Source organism: Oryx dammah, unplaced genomic scaffold, assembly GCF_014754425.2.
Source record: "Oryx dammah isolate SB20612 unplaced genomic scaffold, SCBI_Odam_1.1 HiC_scaffold_14, whole genome shotgun sequence".
Taxonomy (NCBI): Eukaryota; Metazoa; Chordata; class Mammalia; order Artiodactyla; family Bovidae; genus Oryx; species Oryx dammah.
Window position 1 is genome coordinate 40,326,086 of NW_024070198.1, and position 26,943 is coordinate 40,353,028.

Sequence of the window (26,943 nt, forward strand, 5' to 3'; positions counted from 1 at the left end):
TTTGCCCACATACTAAGAAAAACAATAATTTGACTCTTAATCACCTAAGAATGGCACAGCATGAGTTCTTTGATAAATGAGACTGACATACAGAATACCAAGGAGTTTCACGGGCCATTTTAATTAAAATGAGCTTTCTGTCCTGTTTCATAATTTTCTCCAGTTTTACTTTGGTTTTTTGTGTTCCTTTTCCCTTCAGTGGACACATAGGCATACCGCAGTAGATCAGGGCCAAAGCACCCAACCCATCAACAGGTGCAAAGAGCTAGACAGACAGTTGAGCCACAGGAGCACAGCCGTGGTTTATGGAATGAGATTTATGAAGGAGGGAAAAAAAAAATTCACAGAAATAACACAGGTGCATTTGCAGAAAATTTCAAGTCGATTTCTTTCAAGTAGCTTTCTAGAAAAAGACGTCTTGGAAAAGTTGATACTTTGTTTCTTCATTAAATAAAAGAGCTAATGGATGGGAATGAGAGGAGAGGTCATTTAGATCAGGTATGTGAGATATTAGCTTCCCGACCAGGGTTCAAACCCACACCCTCTGCACTGGAAGGTGAAATCTTAACCAATGGACTGCCAGGGAAATCCCAGAGGCACAACTCTTTACAAGTGTATGTAGGTAACAAAAAGAACATCAGAGGGAAAGACCACCATCATGACCCTGCTCCCTACTCTGCCCTGTTCAGCCCCATGGGTCTGGAGCTCAGTCCAGTGGGAGCGGCCCTCAGGGGAAGGTCAGCCTCTGTAACCTTTAGTGACTTCACAGTCTGGGGGCCTGCAGACCTGGGATGGGTCTAACCTAGCATTAGCAAGGCTTAGGCTTTAGGGAACTACATTTTCCCAGGAGATGAGAGAGCTTTGTCTTTTCAAGTCCCAGAAGCCCATGAAGCTCAATGGAATTTCTAAGAGTGCCCAGTATTTTCTAGAATGAATGACCAATGCCACACCTGGTGTGAAAACCCCTTAGTGAACCCAGGCTGACTACCCTTGCAATAGATGGGGCAATCTCTGAGGTTAGTCAAAGCTCATTGTCCCAGCCCCTTTCTCCAAAGAGAAAACCCCTCCTGGTAAGGGACACACCCTCATCAGAGCCAGCCAGCACCCCATGTTCCAAAGGTGGTGGTGGTGGTGTTTTAATCACTAAGTCTTGTCTGACGTTTTTGTGACCCCAACAACTGTAGCCCGCCAGGCTCCTCTGTCCATGGGATTTCCCAGGCAAGAATACTGGAGCAGGTTGCCATTTTCTTCTCCAGGATCAAACCTGAGTCTCCTGCATTGGCAGATGGATTCTTTACCACTAAGCCACCAGAGAAGCCCAAAGGTATGGTACTCTCTGCCTTCCCCCTTTTTGCAGAAAAGCAAAACAGATTTTAGATTTTCATCCCTATACACTCAAATTCCATTCCTCTTTCACTCCAGAAATGACTCTAACATCAAACAACCAAAATACTTGGGTTACCTCTGCCTCTACGAGAAGAGGCTAAAGGCTGCTCATTTTGCTTTTAGAACATAGCTGCTCTTCATTTAGTGGGATGTCATCATCAATAATCAAAACCGAACTGCACCCGGTGAAAATCAAGCAGCGCTTCCTCATCAGGCACCCTCAGTCTTCCAGCGTGTTTATAATCACTAATTCAGACTTGCAAAAAAAACTCCTCAGGCAGAATAATGATGTTGGTCCTATTTATTTTGAGACCAGGAATTTCTAGAGGCTCATCTACCCTTTGTACTCTTATCTCCCAGGAAGGAAATGAGCTAACCACCAGGATTTTGACTACGTTTCTGATACTTAACTGCTGCTGCTACTGCTAAGTCGCTTCAGTTGTGTCCAACTCTGTGCGACCCCATAGACGGCAGCCCACCAGGCTCCCCCATCCCTGGGATTCTCCAGGCAAGAACACTGGAGTGGGTTGCCATTGCCTTCTCCAATGCACAAAAGTGAAAAGTGAAAGTGAAGTCGCTCAGTCATGTCGGACTCTTAGCGACCCCATGGACTGCAGCCTACCAGGCTCCTCCGTCCATGGGATTTTCCAGGCAAGAGTACTGGAGTGGGGTGCCATTGCCTTCTCCGTGTGATACTTAAGCTATATTTAAATAAATCATTGAGGGACTCCCCTGGTGGTCCAGTGGTTAAGACTTTGCCTTCCAATGCAGGGGATAAAGGTTCGATCCCTGGTTGAGGAGCTCTGATCCCACATGCCATGCAGTAAAAAACCAGAACATAAAACAGAAATGATATGCTAACAAATCCAATAAATGCTCTGAAAGGATAAAAAAAATTTTTAACAATAATTGGAACTGCATCCATTATATTTCCAGAGAACGTCTGGTGGTAAGAACAAGCCTGCGTGTGTGTGTGGTCAGTCGTTAAGTCATGTCCAATGCTTTGTGACCCCATGTACTGTAGCCCACCAGGTTACAAAGCCTGTCCTTCGTCTATGGAATACCCCAAGCAAGAATACTAGACTGGGCCCTCCTCTGGGAGATCATCCCAACCCAGGGATTGAACTTGAGTCTCCTGCATTGCAGGTGAAGTCTTTACCACTGGTGTCAGCTGGGAAGCCCAAGAACAAGCCCAGGGGCCCAATTTTAGTGGTTTAACCCTTTCTTTACAGCCAGCACTGCCTAATGAAATCTGTGTCTGTTCATTTATTTTTTTAAAAAAAAGCCAACTCCAACCTCACTGTGCCCATCTAAGGACGGAACAAAGAAACAAACCGCCCTTCTGCTACCGCTTCCCCCAAAGAGCAAGTTGTGGAAGACAAGTGGAATGTGTCCACTCCACGGCTTCAAAGGCATCCACCTTCCAGCTGATGCACTTCACACATAAACTGCCCACACATGCACTTAGAAATGCACTCGGAGGCTTTCCCAATTATCCTCTGGGCTTTTGGCTTCTAGAAAGTCATCTTTCAGTGTTAAAAGCCATAAACTCTTAGAGATGAAAACACTAACCCCCTTTGGAGATGAGTCACTGGGGATGGTATTCCAGGAAAGGGCTCCAGGGCACCTTGGGTGGAGAGAAGCCCTATCTGACCACAGAAGTGGTGACACAGGGACTCGTGCGTCATCCAGAGTGATGCTGGTGTGTTAACACAGCTGAGAAGTGCCCCAGGGAGAGTCCTCCTAGATACCACCTTGCTGCCACCAAGAAATCCTCCCCCACGTGATTCTTAAGGACCTGGTGTCTCAGTCTGTGCACACTCTGTATTATCCACTGCACAGGCTCCTCCAATGGTCCCGTGATGCTCACGTCTCCTGAAATTCATGCCCTCAGTCACCACCTCCCTTGGTGACTTGCTTAATGCAGATAACAGCCATCAGTGGTAGAATGGCTTGTCCACAATTAGGTTGCAAAGGCTATGACCTCAGTCTTCCTCATGCTCTCCTCCGTCTTGTCTGTTCTCCCCCAGGAGGCCAGCTTCCATGCTGTGAGCTGCCCTACAGAGAGGCCCACGTGGCAAAGAACTAAGGGTGGCCTCCAGCCCATGGCCAGTGAGGAACTGAGGCCCTAGCCCAACAACCTGCAAGGAACTAAACCCTGACAACAACCACGAGAGTGAGTCTGGAAGCAGATTCTTCCCTGGTGATCCTTCAGATAAGAGCCCAGCCTTAACTGAAACCATAATTACAGTCCCATAAGAAGCCTTGAGTGGAGAAGGCAATGGCACCCCACTCCAGTACTCTTGCCTGGAAAATCCCATGGACAGAGGAGCCTGGGGGGCTGCAGTCCATGGGGTCAGGAAGAGTCAGACACAACTGAGCGACTTCACTTTCACTTTTCACTTTCATGCATTGGAGAAGGAAATGGCAACCCACTCCAATGTTCTTGCCTGGAGAATCCCAGGGACGGGGGAGCCTGGTGGGCTGCTGTCTATGGGGTCACACAGAGTTGGACACGACTGAAGCGACTTAGCAGCAGCAGCAGCAAAAAGCCTTGAGACAGAAGGCCAGCAAAGCCACCTGGATTCCTGGCCCATGGAAGCTGTGAGTGGATAAATGTTGTTAAAGCTACCAGGTCTCAGGGTAATTTGTTACGCAGCAATGGGTAACTGATACACCCACTCATGTTCCAAATGCACCAAAGAATTTCACAGTAAAGTTCCTTAAGTCTTCCTCACATACTAAATTCACAAAGCTCTCCCTTTCCAGGTTAACTGATCTGGAGATTCTGTATCACTCTTTCTGAGACAATCTTCCTTCCAGCTTAGCCCAGAATCCTTTCCTGATCTCCTTTACCTTAGTGTCTCAAGGAGCCAACATCACTGAACAGCCACAGGACAATACACTCCTCTAATTTCACCCACATCGGTGTCCTGATGGCCAGATCTTTATCTGCCTTCCTGCTGGACAAGGACCCCTGATGAGCTAAAGGCTGTGTTTTGCCCAGAGCCTAGGACGGTGCCTGCCACAGAGGGCACTGGATCAATGTCTGCTGAATGGATGAACAAAGGCCTGAAGGGGCATCCTGGGGGAGACGTTGTCCATTTCAACCTCTCCAGCGAGTGATGAGACTGTATTTCACCAGCTCCTGTAATGGGCTCTTCAGAACCCTTGAGGATGGAGGACAGGGAGATTGCCTCTGTCATCTTGGAAGCGTTCTATCTTAATAAGTAATATTTCATACCCCAGACTCTCATCCAAGTCTATCCACTATTCACACAATCCTGCTCAAACAGGGCAACTGTACGTCTCAAATTCTGCTCCAGTTTTAGTTTTACAGACCATAAAACATATAGAAAACAGACTCTCAACTTTTGACCCTTCTTTTATTAAACTCTCTTCATATAAAGAACAACACAAATGGGGATTATGCTTTAAAATCACACGCAAGTCCGAGGTAACTTTTTTAAAATATCAAACGTGGTAATGATCAATTATGATAATTACCGATTTTTTAAAAAAGAGAATATTCCTTCTATTATTTCCTGCTAACCTTTGACTATTTAAAAAATGAAGAAATAAAAATTTAAGTCATAGTATTAAGTATTTTTAAACATGCAAGTATTTTACAAGCTTCATTCTACCTTATAGCCTCCAATGCGATGCTCCTGCTTAAATTCCTTCCCGTTTTTCAGCCACCTCATGGTTGGTGTTGGATTCCCCCCAGCTGGGCAGCGGAACTTGACAGTGTTGGCTGCTGGGACCGCGTGCAGCCGTTTTTCCATCTTTTCTGTGTTGGTCCAGTACGGCGCTCCTGTTTTGGAAAACGACATTATAATGTACATAGATGGACAGCTGCATCTCCATCAATAAACCCCTAACAGGTCTGTATGTGAATGATCTGATACTTTCAAAACTTTGGGGTAATATTTATCAATACATTAGAGAAACGTTTTCTGAAGTCTGATCCAGCTGGCCTCCCAGAAGGTCCCTGGAGTTGGGCTGCTTAAGAGTTTATTAACAGGGAACTTTTCTTTCCCTTATACTTGCTGCCAGAAGATAAATTCATGAATGTTTTAAAATGCTACTTTAGACACAAAGCGACAGTACATACAGTAAGAACAGTTGAGTTCCCCCCACCCCCAAAAAATATATCATTTTAGATCGCCGCACCTGTGAAACGATCACACATACACATAAACAAATTGTGTTCGAAAGCCACATCAGCTTATCCACTGGCGCTTTAAAGGGTGATCAGGAGTATAGCTTATCATCTCAACCTGTGCATGTTCAGTCATGTCTGATTCTTTGAGACCCCATGGACCGTAGCCCACCAGGCTCCTCTGTCCATGGGATTTTCCAGGCAAGAATATTGGACTGGGTTTCCATTTCCTTCTCCAGGGGATCTTCCCAACCAAGGAATCAAATCTGAGTTTCTTGTGTCTCCTGCATTGGCAGGCAGATTCTTTACCACTGAGCCAGCTAGGTAACTCTTTTATTTGCAGCCATGGCCCCAAAAGCTCCCACACATTTAATTCATTAATCCTGACAACAATTCAATTATAACCCCTGTTTACAGATGGGGAAACTGAGTCACAGAGCAGTAACCTGCCCAAAGCCACAGAGCTAGAAGAGGTGCAACCAGGATTTGAGCCAAGGCAGTTTGATTCTAGGGCCCACTGTCTATCTCCCCAGCCTACTCTCAAAGCTGTGGAATCCATACCTTTAACCTCTCTGACACGCAGGACTAGCAGCCAAGATAGACAGCCTCAACTGGAGGCATGCTGTCTCCTTTATCACTGCTCAGGATTTCCGCTGACAACATCCTATACGGCGATTTAACTCTTCACACGCGTGTTTCTGTCCCAGCAAACATGTAACCAAAATCCCTGTATCCCTCTGCCCAAAGCATCCATCAACAGGGCCTGGAACATCCAAGGACATTCTAGAACACTGAAATTCTAGAAGACTGATCCATAACTGCTTACAAGGGTTAGACTGAGCAACAATTCACACCCCCTACAAACCAGAGGCAGCGTTGGGGGAAGGGCTTTGTCTCCAGTATGGTTTGGAAGTTTCCTCTCCTGTTCTGTTTGTCTGCAGTATGGTTTGGAAGTTTCCTCTCCTGTTCTGTGGATGGCACAGTACATTCCTGGCAGGGTACCAGTGCCCTTCACCTAACGGCCAGGTTGTCGTGGCAGAAAGAGGAAGTGGAACAACTGTATTCAGAACACCCACCCCTCTCTGCCTCACCCTTGCTCTTGAAACCTGCTATAAAAGGTGGAGTGAGGCTTTCTGAATGCGCTGGGTCTTCTTTATCCATCTGCTTATCTAAGCGTCAAGGTGGAGGGTGGCGGGGTGGGGAGGTATGGCTGGTATGGACGTGATGCTAAGGCAGAGCCAAGTGAGGCAGAATTTGTCGGTCTGTGTTCCAGAGAGAGAAGGCCCAGCGGAGGGTGGGTGGGGAGCCAGGGCAGAAGGACAGAGCCACGTTCTCGCCTCTGCATCCAGTTGCATCTGTAATGAGCAGGCAACTTGGTAGCCACTTGACTTGGGCTGTCAAACGCCCATAAACACACCTAGTCTTTTGAGGGGGTCCCCAGGGAGTACTCAATTTCTATTTATCACAGGTCTCCCAGGGCCTGGCACATCCCGAAACAATTTCAATCATCTTTCATTTGAAAAGCTTCTACTTGGCAAAGTCCATCCACAGCCACCGAAAAAGAAAGCGTTAAGAGCACAAAATAAATAATGAGCTTTGTCGCTACAGAAAGGCTTTTACAAAGCTGACCTAAATGAAAGGCATACCTCATGCAGTCAGGTGTCTGCATTCATGTCATCTGTTTAAGTAAACACAATAGCCTCTTCATATGAATTAGCTAAATATTAATGGAGTCACTCTTTCAGATACCATCAATTACAGCTGCCCTGATCCTATGGAATGTCTTTTTTTTTTTTTTCTTATATAAAAGAAATCAACAGATACGTGCTGTGTACCATTAGGCACGGTTTCCATATTCCCTGGGTTGAAAAGCAGACTGAGCTTTCAGCTCTAGGAAAATTGCTCTGTTCCTCTCTCATAGGACTAAGCTCTGGGTGAGCCTGCAGCCTGCCCGGGGATCACCCACACCACACGGGCACCTCTGGCTGTAGCCTGTGGCAACAGCACATTGGTAACAAGCACCTTTTCCTTGGCCCCGGAGTAATGATTTAAGGACAAGAGTGAAAGAATTTTGCTGAAATTTCTGGCAGGTAGCCACTTTCCTGGGGTGAAATTTCAATCATCAAAACTGCACCTATAAAACCTGCTTGTGCAAAACAGACACGGCCGTGTTTCTCTCCTAAAGGCTCAGAGATCACAGGTGAGTGGGGCACCACGAAATCTAATCAACAAAGTAGAAGCCAATCGCCTACAGGGCCATCACTGGAAACCTGAATCCATGAAATCTGCTCTCCCTGAGGAACTGTAAAGCTTGACTCAACAGAAAGGGCCAAGGTTTCAAGGTTCCCTGAGTAGCAGCGATGGGTCACCACCAACTCCCATGCAACCCCACTCTGAGTGGTAACATCACACAGGCATGATGCCTTCCTTCATGGTGTCCAGCTCACAGATTTTATTAAGAGTGTGATGCTGGAGAGGAGGGGCTATTTTCGTGTTTTACAATGGCTCTTTCTGAAATAAACTAGCTTTGCAAAACTTGAAGAATCTGGAAGGTCTAGAAAAATAATTAGAGGAATAGCTCTGCTGTGCTTCCAGCATCATCGTCCTCTGCAAACTCTTCCTGTCTTCAGTGTTTCCCGCCGTGTGTGCCGTGTCGGACATGTGGAGATGCCAGGGCCCTCACTCCATAAACTACAACGCAGCTGGAGAGAAACAGGGACCAGGCCCGTGAAAAAGCTCTTCTACCTAAGGAGGCCCTCTTCCATCCAAGGCGGTGAACAGCATGAACAACTTCCATTTGCAGGAGGAACTCAGTTAACGAATTAATGATCTACAAAGGCAGAGACGACCCTAGCACTCGATAGGCACTCAATATCGATGGCCAAGGCCACATCACGTTGCCTGAAAGAAGTGTATGGTCTCCACTTTGCAAACCTTCCCTGCTATAATCTTAGCGATCTATTTAATAGAGAAGGAATTGTGGTACAAATCCCTGATGACATAAACATGGATCATACCTAAATCAGAAGTAAAGAAGTTGACCTAGACATAGGTATGGCCCTTTCTGCTCTGACATGCTCAAATCTTCTGATGTAGTATGTAGCAAAAGTACGACATTCTCTTAGTCATTAAAAACTAATAATGACCGAGTTAAAGGGACAGTCAGACCCAGCCAAAATAAATAAGTACAATCTCATCCTCAAGAATGAGATTATCCTACTCATTATCATCTTCTACACTGAAACAGATATTGTACGTTAGTCACGAGGCCAAGGAAGTACAACTTTAATACAGCAGAAGCCTCTTAACATGTATCTGGTGAAGCAGATTCATAACCCCACAGAAATGTCCCTCAAAGTTCCCGCCACACAGCCTTTCTTAACCCCCTTCATCCCACCAATAAAGATCCCCTCCTCCTGCTCTGGGCCCCCATTTTCTCAGTTATGTGTATGTTTCCATGCCCAGGGCGTTTCTATACTGAAATGTATTCCTTTCAATGTCTGCTGACCAGTAAGAGTGGATCACCTGGAGGTTACAGCTTAAGTCATCTTCAGACGATGGAGCAGACACTCAAGTGTTTATTGAATGGATGGATGGATAAATGGATGGATGGACACCAGACAGGCAACTGTAAAAAGCTTGAGCTGTAAAATGAGGGCGTTGAACTGAAAGTTCTGATAAGGCCCTTCCCAGTTCTAACATTCTTTTCAGGTATCTGTCTATATCCTACACAGATACGGATTCTGTCAGCAAATGGTGGGATCAGAGGCTTTGTTTTGACCCTGTGACTTAAACCTAAGGAGAAAAGATGGACTGCTGAGTCTGTTCCCACAAAAACTCTTATGTATCTCAACTCTGACATCTAAGGTTTATGGTATTCTCTCTCTTTCTCAAACCAAATAGAGGGAATACAGCCTGGGGGTTTAAAGGAAAAACATGAACTCCTATTACCATGTACCAAAGGAGACCTCACTGGCCATCTGGTATGATCAATGTCATTCAGAAAGGTTAAGTGATGTGATCAAGGTCACACGGCCAGAGGCTGGGCCAAGGCTAGATCCAAGTCTCCAACTCCCTGAGCAGTGCTCTTTCAACCACTCCATGCTGCCCTTTGAACTCTCCCATAGTAATTAAGTCAAAAGTTCAAGATTTATGTGAGCTGTGGCTGCTGATGACTGCCAACTGTATTTTTATTGATGTAATAATAATAATAATAAAAAAAACCACAGCCTGTTTCAGCTCCTAGATTAAGCCTCACAAACTCTCTAAAGCCCCACTAAGGCCTCTATCTTAAGTCTATAATTAGGGCCTTTAAAAATATCACTAATCAGGACATTTCAATGCTTTGACCCTCAATGAGGGAAGGGGTATGTGTCTGAGAGCTCTCCCCTATCCTCGCCACAGACTGCACTTCCTCTGACTTCAGTTTTGCATAGAGAAAGAGAAAACAGACAAAATACGAAGATGTCAGTGAAGGTGTGACTGCAGGGGGCAGGAGGGCTTTATTTGAGAAGTTTCATTAAAAACAACAACTTGCTGATCAGCGAGGCATTCAGTAAGATAGACTGTAAAACAAACCAGGCAAAGTCACCCCCTACTGGGAGACCAGTTGCCCACAGAGGTCCCCAGGCTCTGCCTTAAAAGGGGACCGCCGTTGGAGCAGAGGAAGGCTGAGAAAGAAAAGATATTCAACCTGGCCGAGTAGATGGAACATCGTCACTGGCTTCTAAGATGAAACACCCAAACCACGAGATGAGGTTTCACTGAAAAGGCATTTCAAAAACTTTACACAGCTTATGTATTTTTTTTTCAAAAATGCATTTTCTTCAACTCCTGGAAACTTCAACACAACTAAGAAACTAGCATTACCAACTTAGAGACAATCTCTACCAAGGAACAATCCGAATTAGAGCAAATGTGACCGTGATCTGCTACCATCAGCAGGCCTGAGATTGAATCTCAGGCCACCTTCATTTTCCTGTTACTGCAAAAAAAAAAAATCCCCTTTCTCCCTAGTATGGAAGATGGGTAGCCGCAGGTCTCAAGGAGAATAAAACCAAAACCGAAAATTATCTTCTCTCTCTTCACTCAATAGTAAGAACCACACTCCACTTGATACAGCTGTCTTACTATCAACTCCCTCTAGTTAAGCAGCCAGCCTGAACCTTCTGTCAATCACCTTCTTCCCAAGAAGTCAGTCTCAAGCTCTTCAGAGACAATAATCACTTAAACACAAGCTGGTGGTAATAAAAGTACCTTGAAAAAAATGGACAGACATGTATACTTATTTGCTGCCAGATAATCCATTAAGATACCGAGTACCTAGGGAAGGTAAGGACTAGTTAAGTTATGCTTTTCTAAGCTAAAAGATAAAGCTAGAACCTTTCAAAATCCTCAACCTGGATGCATTTCAAAAATTAGCATTTGAAATCGCAACTTTCTGTCCAGAGAAAGTCTCTTTCACCAAAGGGCATATGTAACAGCATTATTTCCTGGCAGCCAGGCTTGTAATGACATCACAAGATTGTTCTGCTCAGGGAACCGTCTAGCACTGGTAAAGTGTGACGTCATCAGCAAGTCAGCTGCTAAAATATGACCGGAGAATGCCCTTCACATCTGTGATGGAAGGACCTGACTTAAAAGCAGGGGGCGGGGGGGGTTAGATCAATCAAATCAGCTCACTGGAGGGATTTTCAAAGCACGTGCAGCAGGATGTTAATAGATGCTATATTTTTAAAAAGGGCAATCAGTTTGGAAAACCCTGGGAATGGACAAAAAGAAACAGATGTTTTACTACAGAACTTTTCAGAGCTTGTATTAGGCTGATAGATACCATAAGTCTTTGAGAAAGGGTTACGGTATGAGATATTCTCCAAATTCATTTTAAAATACAGCTGATTTTTGGCAGAGGATTATTCGGAACCAGGGTTCCCAAGGATACTCTTTGAGAAACACCAACTTATTCTCTTCATGTACAGACCAAACCTGAACACTGCTGTGTTTTTAACGGGATCCGTAAAAGAGATTCTGGGAGGACGGTGATACCACAAAACATTCACTCAACATCTGGGCTAGTCATTGCCCTTCAGAAGCAATCTAAGGGAAAAGGCAGGCATCATACATTGTACAATGGAACATGCAAACACTCAAAGCCACTCAATCGGCCAGTATAAACAAGGAAATCTACAGAGGAGCCCACTTTAGGATGAAGTAGAAGTCCAGATATACCTGAACACTGCAGAATATTCCCATAAAAATCAAATCAGACCTGGAGCTTAAAGGATGGCAGTTTCGTGGCCAAAATGCAACAAACCTGCCTTAATTTTTGACTGTTATTTTTACCATTATATTTGGCTACCATGTTTTCTGTACTCTGTACAGAATCTAAAAAGAACTCTACCAGGCAGATAAGCTTGCCTTCTTAGAGTGCACTGCCAGAATTAGATAAATGAGAATATCAGCAACCGGAATAACCTGCCATCTATTTTTCAAGTCAGATGATGGACAACTAACGTGGAACAAGCCCCAAAAAACTCTTCTTGGAGAAGCTCAGAAATATCACTGTCAGCAAAGGGTCACTGAAGCATCCTTTGTTAACTTCACTAAAGGGGAACTTTCAAACACACCCCAAGGGCATTTCTAGACAATCAGAAGACACCGAAGGAATCCATTTGGACGCATGAGTGGTTTCCAGGTGGCTGAAAATGTGAAGAATTTGGTGCTTCTACAGTTTTCCCTATTAATCAGGTCAGGCATTTGACACTTGAGGTGGCAAAAAATTGTTTTAATGGCAACATCCCCTTCCCCGCTTTGCCAATTACCCTGGCCATGGCATTCCTCTGTCCACGCCGGCCACAGCTGCTTAATCTCAGCCGCCCCAGGCCGCACCTGTGAATCACACCAGCCTAATCACAGTAACAGATGGCAGAGGCCACGCAGCCAGCTAAGAACTGCTATCACTTTAAATCGCGTCTAATGTTTCACGGGCCCCAAACAGAGGCAGTTCCCGACAGCAGTATCTCCCTGGTACAGCTAACACCAGTCCTTAATCACCCCAGAGCACCCACTTCAGGGCAAAGCTGGTGTCATTCGAGAGCTAATTACAAAGAACCCTGGTTGCAAGGTGAAGGCACGGCGATTCACTCAACGTGGGCTGGCATTCATTAAATGGAACAATCTACTACCTGGGCACTGGGCAGTCAGCACTGGTGTTCGGGATGCAGAGAGAGTCATCAGAGAGGGAGACCAGACAAAGAAGTAGTTTGTTCAGCCTACTTGTTACATCACCTATACCTTCTGTTACATTTTATTACTTCCTGCATATTCTGGGTAACATGCTGTCAGGCAGGGGGCTGATCACTAGGACAAAGTTCTCCGGCATGCCAACAGAACCTCACTGAGTCTGATGCCCCAGACAAAGCAATGGCTACCACACGTGGGTACCACATTAGAGCTGCCCACGACTCTGCGAGCATCCTTCACCCACCTGCATCATCACCCTGGGAACTGGCAGAGGGGCATGGCGATCAGACAGGCAACAAGCCTATGGCTGAAATTGCAGCTCGGCTTCGTGTTCATTGAGTCACAGATTCGCAATCAATAAAACACAAACAACTCCTCTCTTCACCTTAAGATGTTGCTGGGGGCACTGACTGAACCAGCAGTCAGAGCAGAGCCTGCCCTGAGCAGACCCTTCTCATCACCGTCAGGCTCACAGCCTCTCGTGCCAGAGCCAATAGTAAGAAGTGAGTGACATGTTCTAATCTACCAGTGTTTTATTACTAAGTCACAATAATAAGAACCACCACCTCGTTAAAAGGCTGGTACAAATGACAGTGGAAGACACTTTCACTCACCCTGTCACCCTCTGTTTTACCAACAAGCCTTCTAACAGTCAACTCCTATTGGAGGCAGACCTGTGTGTGTGTGAATCCCTAAGTCAGTGGTTCTCACACTTACTGTGCATCAGAGTGACTTTCAAAGTTTCTAATTCAGCAGAAGGTCCCGGGTGGGCCCTGAGAATCTTCACTTTTAGTAAGTTCGTAAGTAATGATGATGCTAGTGGTCCAGACTGCAAGCTTTCTCTTGTCAGAAAGTGAAAACTAATATAAGCCAAAATATATCCCTTTTTGCCTATGCTGCTAGGAGACTCAGAGACAAATCCAGTTCCCCACTGGAGAAAAACACTATCCCAGGTGCTGAACAACATTGATTGTCTCTTCTTCCTTGAAAAAGCCCTGGATCTATTTTAATAACTAAGTGTCCCATTATTTAGGTTTTATTTAAATTTATTAAACTGACTAATATCCTTTTGAGAAAAGGAAGACTATAACATCTAAGACTATAACATCCAAGAATGCCAACGACCAACGTAAGGTAACTTTGGATATATTCCAGCCATGTTACTGGAAAATACAACTTGCTGTATTTAATCTTTTATTGAATAAACACTCACAAATGTTTTTCTGAGCAGTGTACAAATATGCTCTCACTAATCTTCATAACAGCCCCCAAAGATATTGTTATTATTCCCATTTTACAGATGAAGAAACTGAGGCATGGAAGTTTAATTACTTGCCCAGTTCAGCAGTGTTGGAGCAACATTTGAACCGAGGCTGCCCAGCTGAGAGGCCCACATTCTCACTCACCAAGTAAAGGCCTCCTACTGTCAGTTAAGGCAGTGCTCTGACCTGTCCTTAAACATGCAAACAGCATTTGGTGTCCCCCCTTTTCTATTGGCAATATAAGGCACGCTTCTCTTATTTCTGCTCAGCAAGCAATAATATCTTAGCAGGCCAAGATTTCGCAACCTCTGCACTATCGACATTCTGGAGAAGAAATTCTTTGTTAAGGGGCTGTCCTGTGTATTGAAAAGATGTTTATGAGCAGCATCCCTGGCCTCTTTGATGCCACTAGCATCACCCCATTCCTTCGGTGAAACAACCAAACATTGCCCTGTGTCCCCCAGGGGAGGGGGAAGGAGGAGAATCCCCCCAGACGGAAAACCACTGGGTCAGGCCAAGCAACATCGACAGGAAGAAGACAGGATGTCATATGATTCTGCTGGCTTTACATCTCCAGATAGCGAGGAACCAGAGGGGAAAAGCAAGCCAAGGAAAGAAAAGTCGTGAGTGCTTTCAAAAGAAAGTGGCTACCGACACAATAAGAAAGGACAAACAGTACAGAAGGGTGTTCAGCAACACTGCTTTATTCTCAGATTTGAAAGTCAGGAGGAGAAGACACAGTGGAGAAGTGGGGACTGCAGTCAACAGCATCCCAAGGAGTCGCCAGGGAGACAGCTACGAGTCAGGACTTCCCACCGAGCTCTCCTCTCTCAGGGACGTTCGGAGACGGCAACTACTTACTCTTGCTGTTACTGTTCTCACTGACAAAATCCTCCGAGCCATCTGCGTCGTCCTCATCATCTCCGGATGAGATGGCATCTGTATTCAAAAGAACACAGCCATGGTTGTGTTTTTGCAAAGCAAAAGGTTGCAATCATCTACAACTCAGGCCTCCTGGAAAGGGAATTCAACAACCCAGGAACCCAGGCAAAAAGGAGTCTGAGATCGTGTTTAGTTAAGATGGTTTTAATGGCTTAAATTTCCTCTTCGTGATGACAGTTGGTCTCTACTATGATTCTTCTCGTGTTCTCCTGTCACATTATTTAAACATGCTATAAAGTGGGATAGACTGGAACGGGACTTTAAGCTTCAAGCGGTATTCAAGTCCCCAACAAATTTACTGATTGTATAATAGCTGAAGATTCTTTCCATCGCAATCTTTCAGCACTCGGGGTCTCCTTCAAGAAAGGAATTAGTCCCTAGAAAAAACTTAACCCTGGGGTCTTCTGACTGTTTCCTAATAATCTGAAAAAAGAATTTTAAACTCAGCCACAAAAGGGGACCTGGTTGCCACGTGGAAGAAAAGTCAAGGAGAGAAACTCAAATTTTACCAAAAGGAAGCAGAAATCTTTGGCATCCAAATTTCAATCCTATGTTCTAAATGCCAAGGATGCCGGGGGTACAGGAGTTTAAAAAAAAAAAAAAGATGGGTGTTGTTTTTTTTTTTTTTACTTATAGGAAAGTGTGTGGTCTTAAAAATGTAACGTTGCACATGAGAACCCTGTCATTTTTAACGACCAGCCTCTCTCATATATCAGGTCCCGTGGAAGAACTTCAAAAACCGATAAATCACCAACTGTGAAGCTCTGTGCCCAGTATCCAATTAGCAGACCCCACCATGGATTTCACTGGTCTGATAACACTTTACCCAGAAAAACGACTACGGGGAAGAGAAAGCGGAGGACTGGCAGGCTGACTCACCTGTAACATTGACCATGAAGTAGACAGTCTCACTGTCTACGTTCCTAGCAGCAGTACAAGCATAGAGGCCGGAGTCTCTAGGCGTGGCACCTTTTATCTGCAAATACTCCCCAATAAGCACTGTCCTATTGTTGGGCCCCAAGTGTACCCCATCCTTAGTCCAACTGATCATGGCGGCATCTCGCAACAGGCAGCGCAACTCTAGCGACTCCCGGGGCGCAGCCACGTAAACTTCTGGTTGGGAGATTTGGTATTTGGTTGGTGGCTCTGCAGAAAGGCAGGAGAGAGAAGATGGAGACAGATGGGAAAAGAGGAAAAGGAGAGAACGTCCAACAAAGGTCAGTGGAGGCCCCTTGACTCCCAGGAGAGGCAGTTCACGGTTTTTTTTTTTTGGTTCTTTTTTTTTCTTTTTTTTCGCAAATGGCCCCAGGAGTGTCTGTCTGCCTCTCCTTGTACCCCAGGAAGCTGCCCTCACCAAGGAGCAGAGGAGTGTCTGAAACCAACCAGAGGAAGCACCCAGCAAAAGCTGCCCCACTGAGTCTCCAACAAACCTTACAGCATTCAACACAAACCCAAAACCCGACTGGCAAGGACACTGTCCAAGTTTAAAGTCGATTGTTGATTCAAAGCCTGCTTACCACCAGTACCCGAAGAAGTCTAGCATTGTGGCATTTTTAATTTGTAAAAATGTGTGTTTTCACAAATGGCTTCATTCCACATGACTGCGCTGTGTACACACACTCACACAAACACACACCTCTCCCTATTTGTGTGTGCTGACTTCCCCTGTTATCACAAATCTGAGCTTCTTAAAAAGAAATGCCTCCGTTTCTCAGGCTCAGATCAGAAAACTGCTGGTCTGGGAGACTGACGTCTGTGCTGTTTTCCTTAAAATGATAAAAGCCTGGAGGCCTTCACGTCAAAGCCCAAAAGAGAAAACATGCCCCAGGGAGCTGAGAGGCGGTCCCCATCACACTTGTGTGTGGTAGTCTCTCGGTCGTGTCCGACTCTTTGTGACCCCATGGACTACAGCCCACCAGGCTCCTCTGTCCATGGGATTCTCCAGGCAAGAATACTGGGGTGGGCTGCCATTTCCTTCTCCAGGGGATCTTCCCAACCCAGGAATCGAACCCAGGTCTCCCGCATTGTGGGCAGACTCTTTACCATTTGAGCCACCAGGGAAGCCCACTTAAATGGATCTTAAATCGCACTTAAATGGATCCAAAGGAAGGTGCGGAGGCCTGAAGGCCTGGGGCTCTCTCTGGAGAGCTGGGCGCCTCCCTGCTCCCTAGCCCCCACCATACAGCCCAGTGTCCAGGCTCCTCAGCCTTCTTCTGCCTTGTCTCCTCTAGAGCTTTTCCTTCCTCCCTCGCCTCCCCCACTGAACCCCGTCCATCCTTCACGCCCCTCCCCGAGACCATGCACGCTATCCTGGATGAGAGCCTGCCACCAGCCACCCCAGCCCAGAGCAAAGTGGGTCTCTCCTCTTCACCAGTTCCTGGGGATGGGCCACATTCCAGATGGACTTGTCCCATCCCCCAAGGAGATGCCCAAGATGCTAGAGGGAGGGGCTGATGTCTCTGGTTCTTTGCGAGCCCCTCCCCTGCCCCAGGCAGGCACATGGAAGGTGACTGTTACAAATCGGATAACGGTCCCAGTGACTCAAGAGGTAAAGAATCCACCTGCAGTGCTGGGGACACACGGGCGATGTGCACCCGGGTTGGGAAGATGCCCTGGAGGAGGGCATGGCAACTCACTCCAGTGCTCTTTCCTGGAGAATCCCACGGACAGAGAGGCTGCTGGGCCACAGTCCATGGGGCCACAGAGAGTCGGACACGACTGAGTGTGCACACGGTCCACAAGCACGCAGGGCAAAACAGGCCCGGGAGGACCTGGCCTCTGCTAACAGAGTGAGCAGGAACCGCGCGTCTTTAAGGAGAACAGCCAGAGCCGCTGGCTGGAACCCACAAGAGTCCATGAACTGGCTTTCAGCCTTCACAGAGAGCACTATGAATGGTACCCGGAGTCCCAGGCCCAGAAAGCACAAAGCGTCTCAGCTCTGGGATGGCTCCGAATCCGGTCAGCATCACAAGGCAATTGTTTTGTCCTTAAGTGTGGTCTGGACAAGGGTCCCACATGAGACTGAAATACAGTTACTTCATGTTTCAGTGCCAGGGTCCAGGAACAAGCGAGGGCCACACGCATCAGGTTATAGAAATCCGTGCCCCCCACCCCCGACCGCCACCCACTGTGGAGGGCCAGGGCTCCCCAGAGGGGCACCCCCCAAGGCAACCATACCAGCAAGGGCCCAGACACTGAACGGGATGGGAACATAAAGGGGTAATCACAGCAAAAGGAAGAAAACAGAAGTCACATTTAACCTGGAAAAACATACACCCCAAAACAAGGGCAGAAAGCCCCAACTGACAAGCAGGTTACATTTCAAATGCTTGTTTTTTTGCAGTCGACAATTATTTTACTGAACACCTACTATGGGCCACACGCTTTTATCCTGGATGCTCAAGAAGCAAACGGAAACAAAAATACTCCCTGCACTTGTGGGTGATTAATTACAGAGGGGTGACAGATAACAAATATAAAATCTACAAAACTATAAAGTCTGCAGAGTGGTCCCGAGTGTTAGGAGGAAGAAATACAGCATGTTAGGGGCACATCCAGAGAGGCAGGCTCTGGACTCCAGAACAGGAGTTCGCAAACCACACAGCCTCTGGGGCCAAACCCAGCCCATGGCCTGTTTTTGTAAACAAAGTCGTACAGGTGCACAGCCATGCTCATCGCTTACATAATGTCCGGGGCTGCTGTGATATGACAGTTGGTAGACCTGGTGACCTGCAGAGCCTAAAATATTAACAGTCTTGCCCTTTACAGAAAATTCGCCAGCTTCTGTTGTGTAGGATCATCAGAGAAGGCTTCTTTAGAGAGAAGGGAAGGGCAAAATGATGCTTACAAGATACTGCTATTAACTTAGTTGGAAGGTCCTCAGATGGGGCCTCCCAAGGCTGTTTAAGTCATAATGCTGCTAAATTCAATGACTAATAAAATGCACTGAACTCTGGATCCTGAGCAGAAAAGGTATGGGAAGAGAAATGCAGGGTAGAGGGGAGGAGGAGGAGAACAAAGAAGTCAGTTTGGCCCCAAATCTCAGACTCTCTCTCACTTCCTGCATCCTAAAGTCAGGGCCACACAACATTGCAATTGACAAGCCTCTCAAGGGCATGTGGCCCACCCCCTTTTACAGCTGGTCAAAGCCAGGATCAGATGTCGTTTGAGTCCTGGGTCTCCCACAACTGATTACATAAGCAGCACCCACAATGTTAGAATGAATTGACACTGCCTCAGCCTGAGTTATAAAATAATCGCTATTTATTAGGACCAACATTGCCTGATCAGCATGTCACCAAGAGTGTTGTGGAATTTGCTTTCCTTTGAGCCAGAACTGGTCATCAAGAGATGATTGAGCAAGGAAACAGCTGGACAGAGCAGCAACACTTCCCTCCCTTAAGGGAAAGTCCGGGACCCATGTGGCCCATTCTGCTCTGTTCTGTCCCCCTGGCCCTTGGAAAAGGGAAAGCCACGTTAACTACTTCATGGAGGCACAGGAAGACTCTAAGACAGTTTTTTGTTTTTGTTTTTAAGAAGACAAAAAAAAAAAAAAAGGCAAGACACTTGCAGTTATGATGCAGAAAAATCTCTCTCCTAGACAAAAGGGAGAATTATGATTTCTCAAAGAAAAGCATTTTCACTAAGAATCCTCTCTTTCATCTGAAACAGGCAAACCACAAAGTCTTGCTGAAACCTAGGGTATCTAAGATGCTGGACCAATATCACCAAAAAGACATCACTACCTGCTGCTGCAGGAGGAGGACCACATCCTATTCAGGCTGGACACACAGGAGATGCTAGTGGAAGGGGTGCTAGTGGAAGACAGAGGAGTCTGGTACGCTACAGCCCACGGGGTTGCAAAGAGTGGACATGACTTAGAGGCTGAACAACAACCTGCCTGAGAAAAAGATGACACCCTGAGTACCAAGTGCACTCTGCCCCTGCTTAAGCTCGTGAATGCCCCCAAACAGAATACTATTTTGAGAATCCAGCAAGCCATCCAATATGAACCTGATCTTCCAACTATAACTTATGGGGCCAGTCACCATCACCATCACTCTTCAAGGCTGAAGACACTACCAAGATCACAAGCACCACTCTTCTCAGAGGATAATCAAGAGACTACCTGGATTTATGAAAGTGAAAGTCACTCAGTCGTGTCCAACTCTTTGCGAGCCCATGGACTGTAGTCCATGGAATTCTCCAGGCCAGAATAGTGGAGTGGGTAGCCTTTCCCTTCTCCAGCAGATCTTCCCAATCTAGGAATTGAACCAGGGTCTCCTGCATTGCAGGTGGATTCTTTACCAAGTGAGCTATATCCCATAGATATAAAATGATGTTACCAATGATGGGCTCCCAGCTCAAAAGGACTGATAAGGTGACTTGAGATTTTTAATTTCCAAGAAAACCAGGTGAAAACTATCACCCAGCTTTCCAATGAGATGATCAGCGTCAAGGATAGTAAAATAATTCCCCAAAATACATCAATAGGGTGAGGATGTTCATTTATGAAACAAGACCATCCACGTTCAAGCTCTGAAACCATTAACTACTCCCATGGGGAATTCAGAAAGTGTGTGCTCCTCCCTCCCCAGCTGATTATTTCACAATAGGCTCATCTGAGGGTCTGGGGCATCTTTGGGGAACCCCAGCAGAATCCTGTGATACTCCTGCGTAATCTAGGAGGACATATTTTAGGGAGGGTGGGTGGATGACTAGAGAGAGGGGAAGAGGGAAGAAGGGGTTAAAGAGTCAGGGAGGGCGGGCGAGTGGGGTCTACGGTGGGAAGGGGTGGAATGACACACCTAGCCCCTCCCAGGCCACCCAATAGCTCCCTCGGCCTAGTTTGCCTGCGTCAAAGCCATCCCAGGCCAAGACACCAAGAACACCGATACTTATTAGCAGGGACCCAGACTGGCTCAGTGGAGGCAGTTCTCTCCCTGCCCCTCCCACGTGGCCCCCGGGGCTTGGTTTCCCTTCTGGGGCTGCCACCTCCAGGTGACTCCCCACCAAGTGCTCCTGAGTGCTCCGTGGACACCGCCCCAGCGGGACCGCCCTCCTCTCGCTCAGAGGGGACAATGGACCAGACCCCCCAGGGCAGCAACGCTGCATCTGCGGGACCTGACCCACCCCTCTACCTTTGGATGCGACCGCCTTGAATGTCACATCACCAAGCCGCACCGCCTGCTCTAGACAATAGGACGGTTGACACGGGCAGAGCATTCCCTGGGAGATTTAAACGATACCTTTTATGGCAATATTACCAGTTCCTACATTTGTTTTTTTCTGGTGATGGAGCATACGTTTTACTCTTTTTCACAGAGGAGGGGAGCACACAGTCCAACATGTCCCTCCTCTGTTCTCACCAAAACACAAGGGGAGGAGGTTCCAGAGGCCACTTTGCTACACAGCAAGTTCTCTTTCAGAAGCTTCCACAGACAGAAAATGTCTCTTCACACCTTTCGGAATATAAACGACAATCCACAACGAAGCGACAAGGCTGGCACACTCGCACCAGTGCCAGACGTTCATCGTCACCGCAGCTGAAAGCGCCCGACAGACAAGGCACCAAGCTTACTTTCTGGGAGGATGAAGAGGCGCTTGTTCCTACTTGCTGAGCGCACGACCAGCGGGGACAACTCAGTTGTGCGTATCTTAGGCTGCATCATCTAAACTTTCTCCCCATGAGTTTCAAACACTTGAGAAGCGCCAGCGGCATCTTATCAGGCAGCTGCTTTCCAATAAATGGAGTAATCTGATATGAAAAAATGAGAGAGACGGGCACCCGTACAGCTTGGCAAAAAGTGAACAGGGTGAATAACAGCGGCCTCAGCTTATGGTCAGCGTGTGATTCCTGCTGGAGCTCCATTCTCCTTCCCGCCCCTAAGAAACTCCAGAGCCCTGATCTACGGGAGCTACTGGAATTTAGAACTGAGGGGCGGCTGACTGCAAAGAGAAGAGGTGTGACGTCAAACAGGGCAGAGGTCTGACGTCATGCTGACGTCACCAGCTCTACCTCTCAGGAAATCCACACGGGGACAGGAGTCCTTGCTGGAGGCGACCAGAGTCCAGGGAGGGGCGGGGAAGTCTTGCAAAAGGCAGAACAGGCTGTGGTTTCTGGGACTTCGCTGCTGAATTCTTCGCCCGGCTGAATTCTTCCCCGGTGTCATCAGGAGGCCGTCTTGAGACAACTGAAGCAGCGAGCACGTTTGGAATGGGGAGCTATTTCAGGTAACACTTGAGGCTGCCAAACCAGCCATAGCAGCACTTCAGACTGTCACTTTTTATAATGTTTGCCTATAAACTTTTCCCGTGTGGTTTTTGAAATGGCGCCCAAATGCAAACAGGGAACAGATGGGAAACCCGCGTCTTGCCCTGTCCAATCGCTTCGTGCGGAACAGATGACAGGTTTAAACTGTTAAGGAAGAAAAGAGTGGCATAGGCCACAGGACAGCAAACCACGTCACTTCACAAATGCACCCTTTTCTGGGGTTTCCTTGGGACCAGTGTCTTTTCAAAGGTCAGGATGCTCACAGCTAAGAAGGGAAACTCCAGCTTCAGGGATGTGGGGTGGGCAGAGGGGTCCCCCAAGAGGTGTCTCCATCTCAGAAAGTCAGAGGCATCCAAACCCTTAACACATTCCTCCAGAAAAAGTGGACGAAAGGGAGAAAGAAACAGAAAGAAACAGATCCCTCTGTGAGACAAGGAGGGAAGGGGGAGAGAGGAAGGGACGTCCTAGAAGGGGGTGTGGACAGCAGGGGCTCCCTTGGGAACTACAACACCCACGTTTGGGCCGAGAATAGTAACCCAGCCTTGGTTCCTTCTGCCACCTTGCACAAGAGGAGCAAACATCTGTGCGGTGGGGCTGCCACTGTCTTGACAGAAGAGATACCCGGGATGGAGCTGCATGTGCCCCCGAACGTGGCAGTCCACGGGCACACAGCAGGCAAGTGTCTGTTCCAGACTCACCCTCTGGTCTTCACGATGGTCGCAGCGGCCACACCCCAGTCCTGGCAAGAAGTTTGAACTGGCCAATACCCCGCGTTCTGTCCACAGGCACGGAATACAGAACTGCCTCACATACACAGCACTGCCGAAGTGCTTTCCACCAGCTGGACAGGGTCCAGACAGACACCTGGCATCACTTTTCAGCGACCCATGGTGTCTTAGAGCACAGGGACTTTGGAAGAGCATAGCCCCCACTTTTCTAAAGCACAGTTTCCATCTAGGTGGCATCCAAAGTTAGCTTCAGAAAGATCTAAAGGTCCCAGGATCCCCCTCATGGAGTCAGAAATGACCACCCTTGTGTTCCCCAGCACAGGGGCCCTGCAGACGGCCAGAGAGCAGAAGCAGAGCTGGCTGTTTTCAGCTCAGACAGCCTCAAAGCTTCGCCTTTACAAGAACGGGCTTGCAGAAGACAAAATCTGGACATCAAACGGAGGCCTTATAAGGCCTGGGTACTACTTGTTCCTTCGGGGTGGGAAGGGAGACACAAATACTCTGCACAATATAAAGATGAAAGTTCTCTACCTCAAGAAATACTGCCAACATAAAAATGGGGGCCTCAAGGAATTCAAAGTCCTGGAACATGGGAGAAGTAAACAGGCTGCAGTCTCCTCTTTCCAGCCCGTGGTCGGGGTGTCTTCTAGACTCATGTGTCAGGACTTAACACTCTCCCTGTGGGTATCATGGGGGCCAGGACGACCACTAATAAATAGCTGCCTCCGCCACAGAAGCTTGACTGTTCCAGAAACTCTAGCCTGGCTCGCATTCCCCCTGATCAGGCGGGATGATGGCTAATGCTTCCAATATGGTAACCATTAAAAATTATATATTTAGGCACACCCCTCCTATAATTTAGGTCTCTCTTTGAGAAACAGGGCAAACAGCTCTCCGAGTCTGAAAAGAAAGGATATTTGCTGCTGCCTATGAGAAAATAAATGCATAAATAGTCCAAGTGCCTTAAAAAAGCACCATTTAAGAGTCACCGTTATCGCCTAATATTTGGACTCAAAATGTAGAAATATCCACTCCCTAACTTGTCAGCATCCCTTGATCCAATGTTTTACACTATTCATTATAGTGCTCTCCAATAGGGAGAAAGAGCGACACAAAAAGATATTTTTGCTCCTGGACACAATATGTGCATCAAACATTAGAGTAAAAAAACATTCCAGAGGTCCCCACTGGACCACCATGAGGTGAGTGTCAGAACCATCTGCAGAAGGTCTCCAGATACTGGCAGCTTTGGTTGAGCAAGAACTTCAATCTTGAGCCCTCTCTTCAAAAACCATTTCCCACAGAGATAAGCCATTAGATGATCTAGTGCCCAGGAAGCCAAAACGGGCACTATCTCATGTCGGAGGGGCTCCCCCGGGCCAGGTTGGACAGACGGGAGCCTATGTGCTCAGCCACCTGGCCGTCCAGGCCCCAGGCCTCCTGCCTTCTGGAGACACGCCTGCCAGACACAGCAGAGGAGGCTGGCCCTTCTCAAAACCTGGGCTTCCTCGGGCACGCTGTTCTAGGGAAAACCACATCATCAAAAAGCTGGCCCTGCCGACTGACCGAGACCACTGGAAAATCTCCCTCTTTTTCTCAGTGGAAGGCTTTGTACTTGTGTCACCACAAGCAGGAAGGGGGATGAGGGGAGCGGGAGGGGAACTGATGAGGAGGTAGAGGGATAAAGGAACGAGGGGGCTTGGCCCAAGCCTTGTCGGCCCCCTCTTTAAGGCCAAGGGTGGCCTTGCCGACGCTTCACCTGTAAAATGAACACACATCATCTCCCGTCCTGAAAACCAAACCCTCTGCACCCCCAGAAAACACATTCCTCCCCGAGTCCTGGTGACAGCCCTTGGCCCCAGGCAGCCCTCTTCTCTGTACAAAGTCAGGGGGCCACCTTCCTCATCCAATGTTCCTCCGGCTCCCGGGGCTGTTCCCTGAGCCCAAGCATTAGGTCTCACTTCTGTCCCCTCCCTGGTGACTCTTCAGAAAAGGCGAGAATGGGCTGGGATGTTAAAAAGACCAGACTTAGAACAGGCCAGACTCTCAGCTCTGCCACTTAGAGAGCGTGGGACCCGGGACAGGGCCCTCGGCTTCCTCATCACTCAGGGTTCTGCCCCTGCAGGCCAGGAACCATGAGCCAGTGCGTGGAAAGCTCAGCACACAATGGCCAGCACTTAGCGAGAACTCAGAGGTACCAGCTGTGGGGAAGACCTTGCCATTGAAATCCTTATTCCTTGGCTGCAGTTGGCTAACCCTGAAAGGAGGAAACACCACGTAAAGCAGGTCGTCCCAACTTGGACGGGTGGGGACGACAGAAAGAGAGCCCCTGATACACGGTTTAGAGCGCATTTATCTACAGCTGCATCCTGTTTTCCATTGGCCTGTGTGTGTGTCTGTGTGTGCACACACATGTTCTCAAGAACAGGAACACACACCGAGGCCTCCCTGCCCTCCTGGAAGCCCTTTCTCTACCCCCATAGCCGTGGATGCGCTCTGAACTCCATCCCTGGCTCCTCCAGTCCTTTTGCCTACTTTCTGATCACCATCTCTGCAGCTCTTCCCACCACCACACACCAGTGCCCCTCAAGTCCCTGCTTGCAGGCTCATATTCCCACCTGCCGGAGGGAACACATTACCTGGATGCCAACCGAGGTCCTCTCCAAAACAGGCAGGTGACCTTCCACCTTGTCCTCCTCCGCTGGCTTCTTGCTGAATAGAGTCTCCACGTAACATCAACTCAAGCCCCACGTCTGCCCTAAAGCCCCTATGCTTCCTCTCACCTCTCATCCCCAAAGCTCCTCCCCCATTCACTCTGCCTCTGCAGAGCTGTGCCCCCGACTCACAGCTCTGGAAAGAAAGCAAGGGTGGATGTCACTCCCACGGGCCCACTGCTGCAGACCTCTGCCCTATCTCTGAAAGATCTCTGTAGTGCCTCTGCCATCTCTCTGAAAGATCTCTGCAGTTCTCATCATCTGTGGGTGGCCCCATGTTCATCATGAGCCACTAATCTTTTGAAAAGCAAATCTTACCTCTACTTTAAAAAAAAAGGGGGGGGGGGCAGTGGGCACAGACCACTCCACACTTTGACAAGATAAAACCCAAAGAACGTCACCCAGGCTAAGGCCTTGGTTGCTCCTGACCCTAGATGCCTCTCCACCCGCCCCCTCACAACTTAGGCTTGTCTGTTCATATGGGTACTGTTCCCTCTACCTACAACCCCAGTCCCGATACCCTGCATGGCAAACTCCTATTCAGGCTTCAAAGCCCAGCTCAAATATCTCATCTGTGAAAACTCTTTTGATTCCCATTAAGACGGACTGCATGGCTCCCATCTCCAATTCATCGGGTCTTTGTTTCTCCATCTAGTATATTCCTACAGAATACAGTCTGTCTCCACCCACCCACCCATTCCAAGTGAGAGTTTGGGGTGGGCACTCTGCATAAAGACTTTGCATAAACACCATCCAGACATAGCTTCCAGGGCCCCACTTCCAAAGTTTCTAGGCCAGGAGACCTGAGGTAGGGTCTGAGATTCTGGATTTCTTCCCAGTTCCCAGGTAATGCTGATGCTCCTGGTCCAAGGGCCATCTCATGAGAAGCCCAGCTCCAGGATCCCAGGACAAGCTGGAGACCCGCTGTAGCAGTGACGAACCCAGTCCACTTGGGCAGCCCCTTCACATCGCTCAGCCTCAGAGTCCTGCTTAGTAGAACTGGCTACCTCTGGGCTGGGTCAAGGTCACCATGGGGACAAAACCAGAGGCTGCCTGGCAAGGCCTCTGGCAAGTGGAGGTACATCTGAGGCATGTCCCCCACCCCAGCAGAGGTTCCCTGCCCACCCTCAAGCACTGGCCAGGCTTCTGCTTGTGGCCTATAGCTTGATATGACTGATCAGCAGATTTTATTAATATTTTTCCAATCACGTGGGATTGAAGGCAGGAAGAGAAG

The 26,943-nt window shown here is 47.7% G+C and overlaps 1 protein-coding gene across 19 annotated transcripts in view; it reads right to left on the reverse strand.

Annotated features, from left to right (window-relative positions):
- The window catches only part of FGFR2 (fibroblast growth factor receptor 2), a 106,108-nt gene that overhangs the window by 62,226 nt on the left and 16,939 nt on the right, over nucleotides 1-26,943 (reverse strand). For 12 of the 19 annotated variants that reach the window (XM_040254889.1, XM_040254893.1, XM_040254886.1 and 9 more), the window contains 3 exons: nucleotides 15,874-16,140; nucleotides 14,914-14,991; nucleotides 5,031-5,200 (listed from right to left, as the gene is read on the reverse strand). In XM_040254889.1, coding sequence (XP_040110823.1) covers nucleotides 5,031-5,200; nucleotides 14,914-14,991; nucleotides 15,874-16,140 — 515 coding nt within the window. The remainder of the gene's footprint in view (nucleotides 1-5,030; nucleotides 5,201-14,913; nucleotides 14,992-15,873; nucleotides 16,141-26,943) is intronic. The other 7 variants (XM_040254898.1, XM_040254896.1, XM_040254895.1 and 4 more) reach the window with 1 other exon arrangement.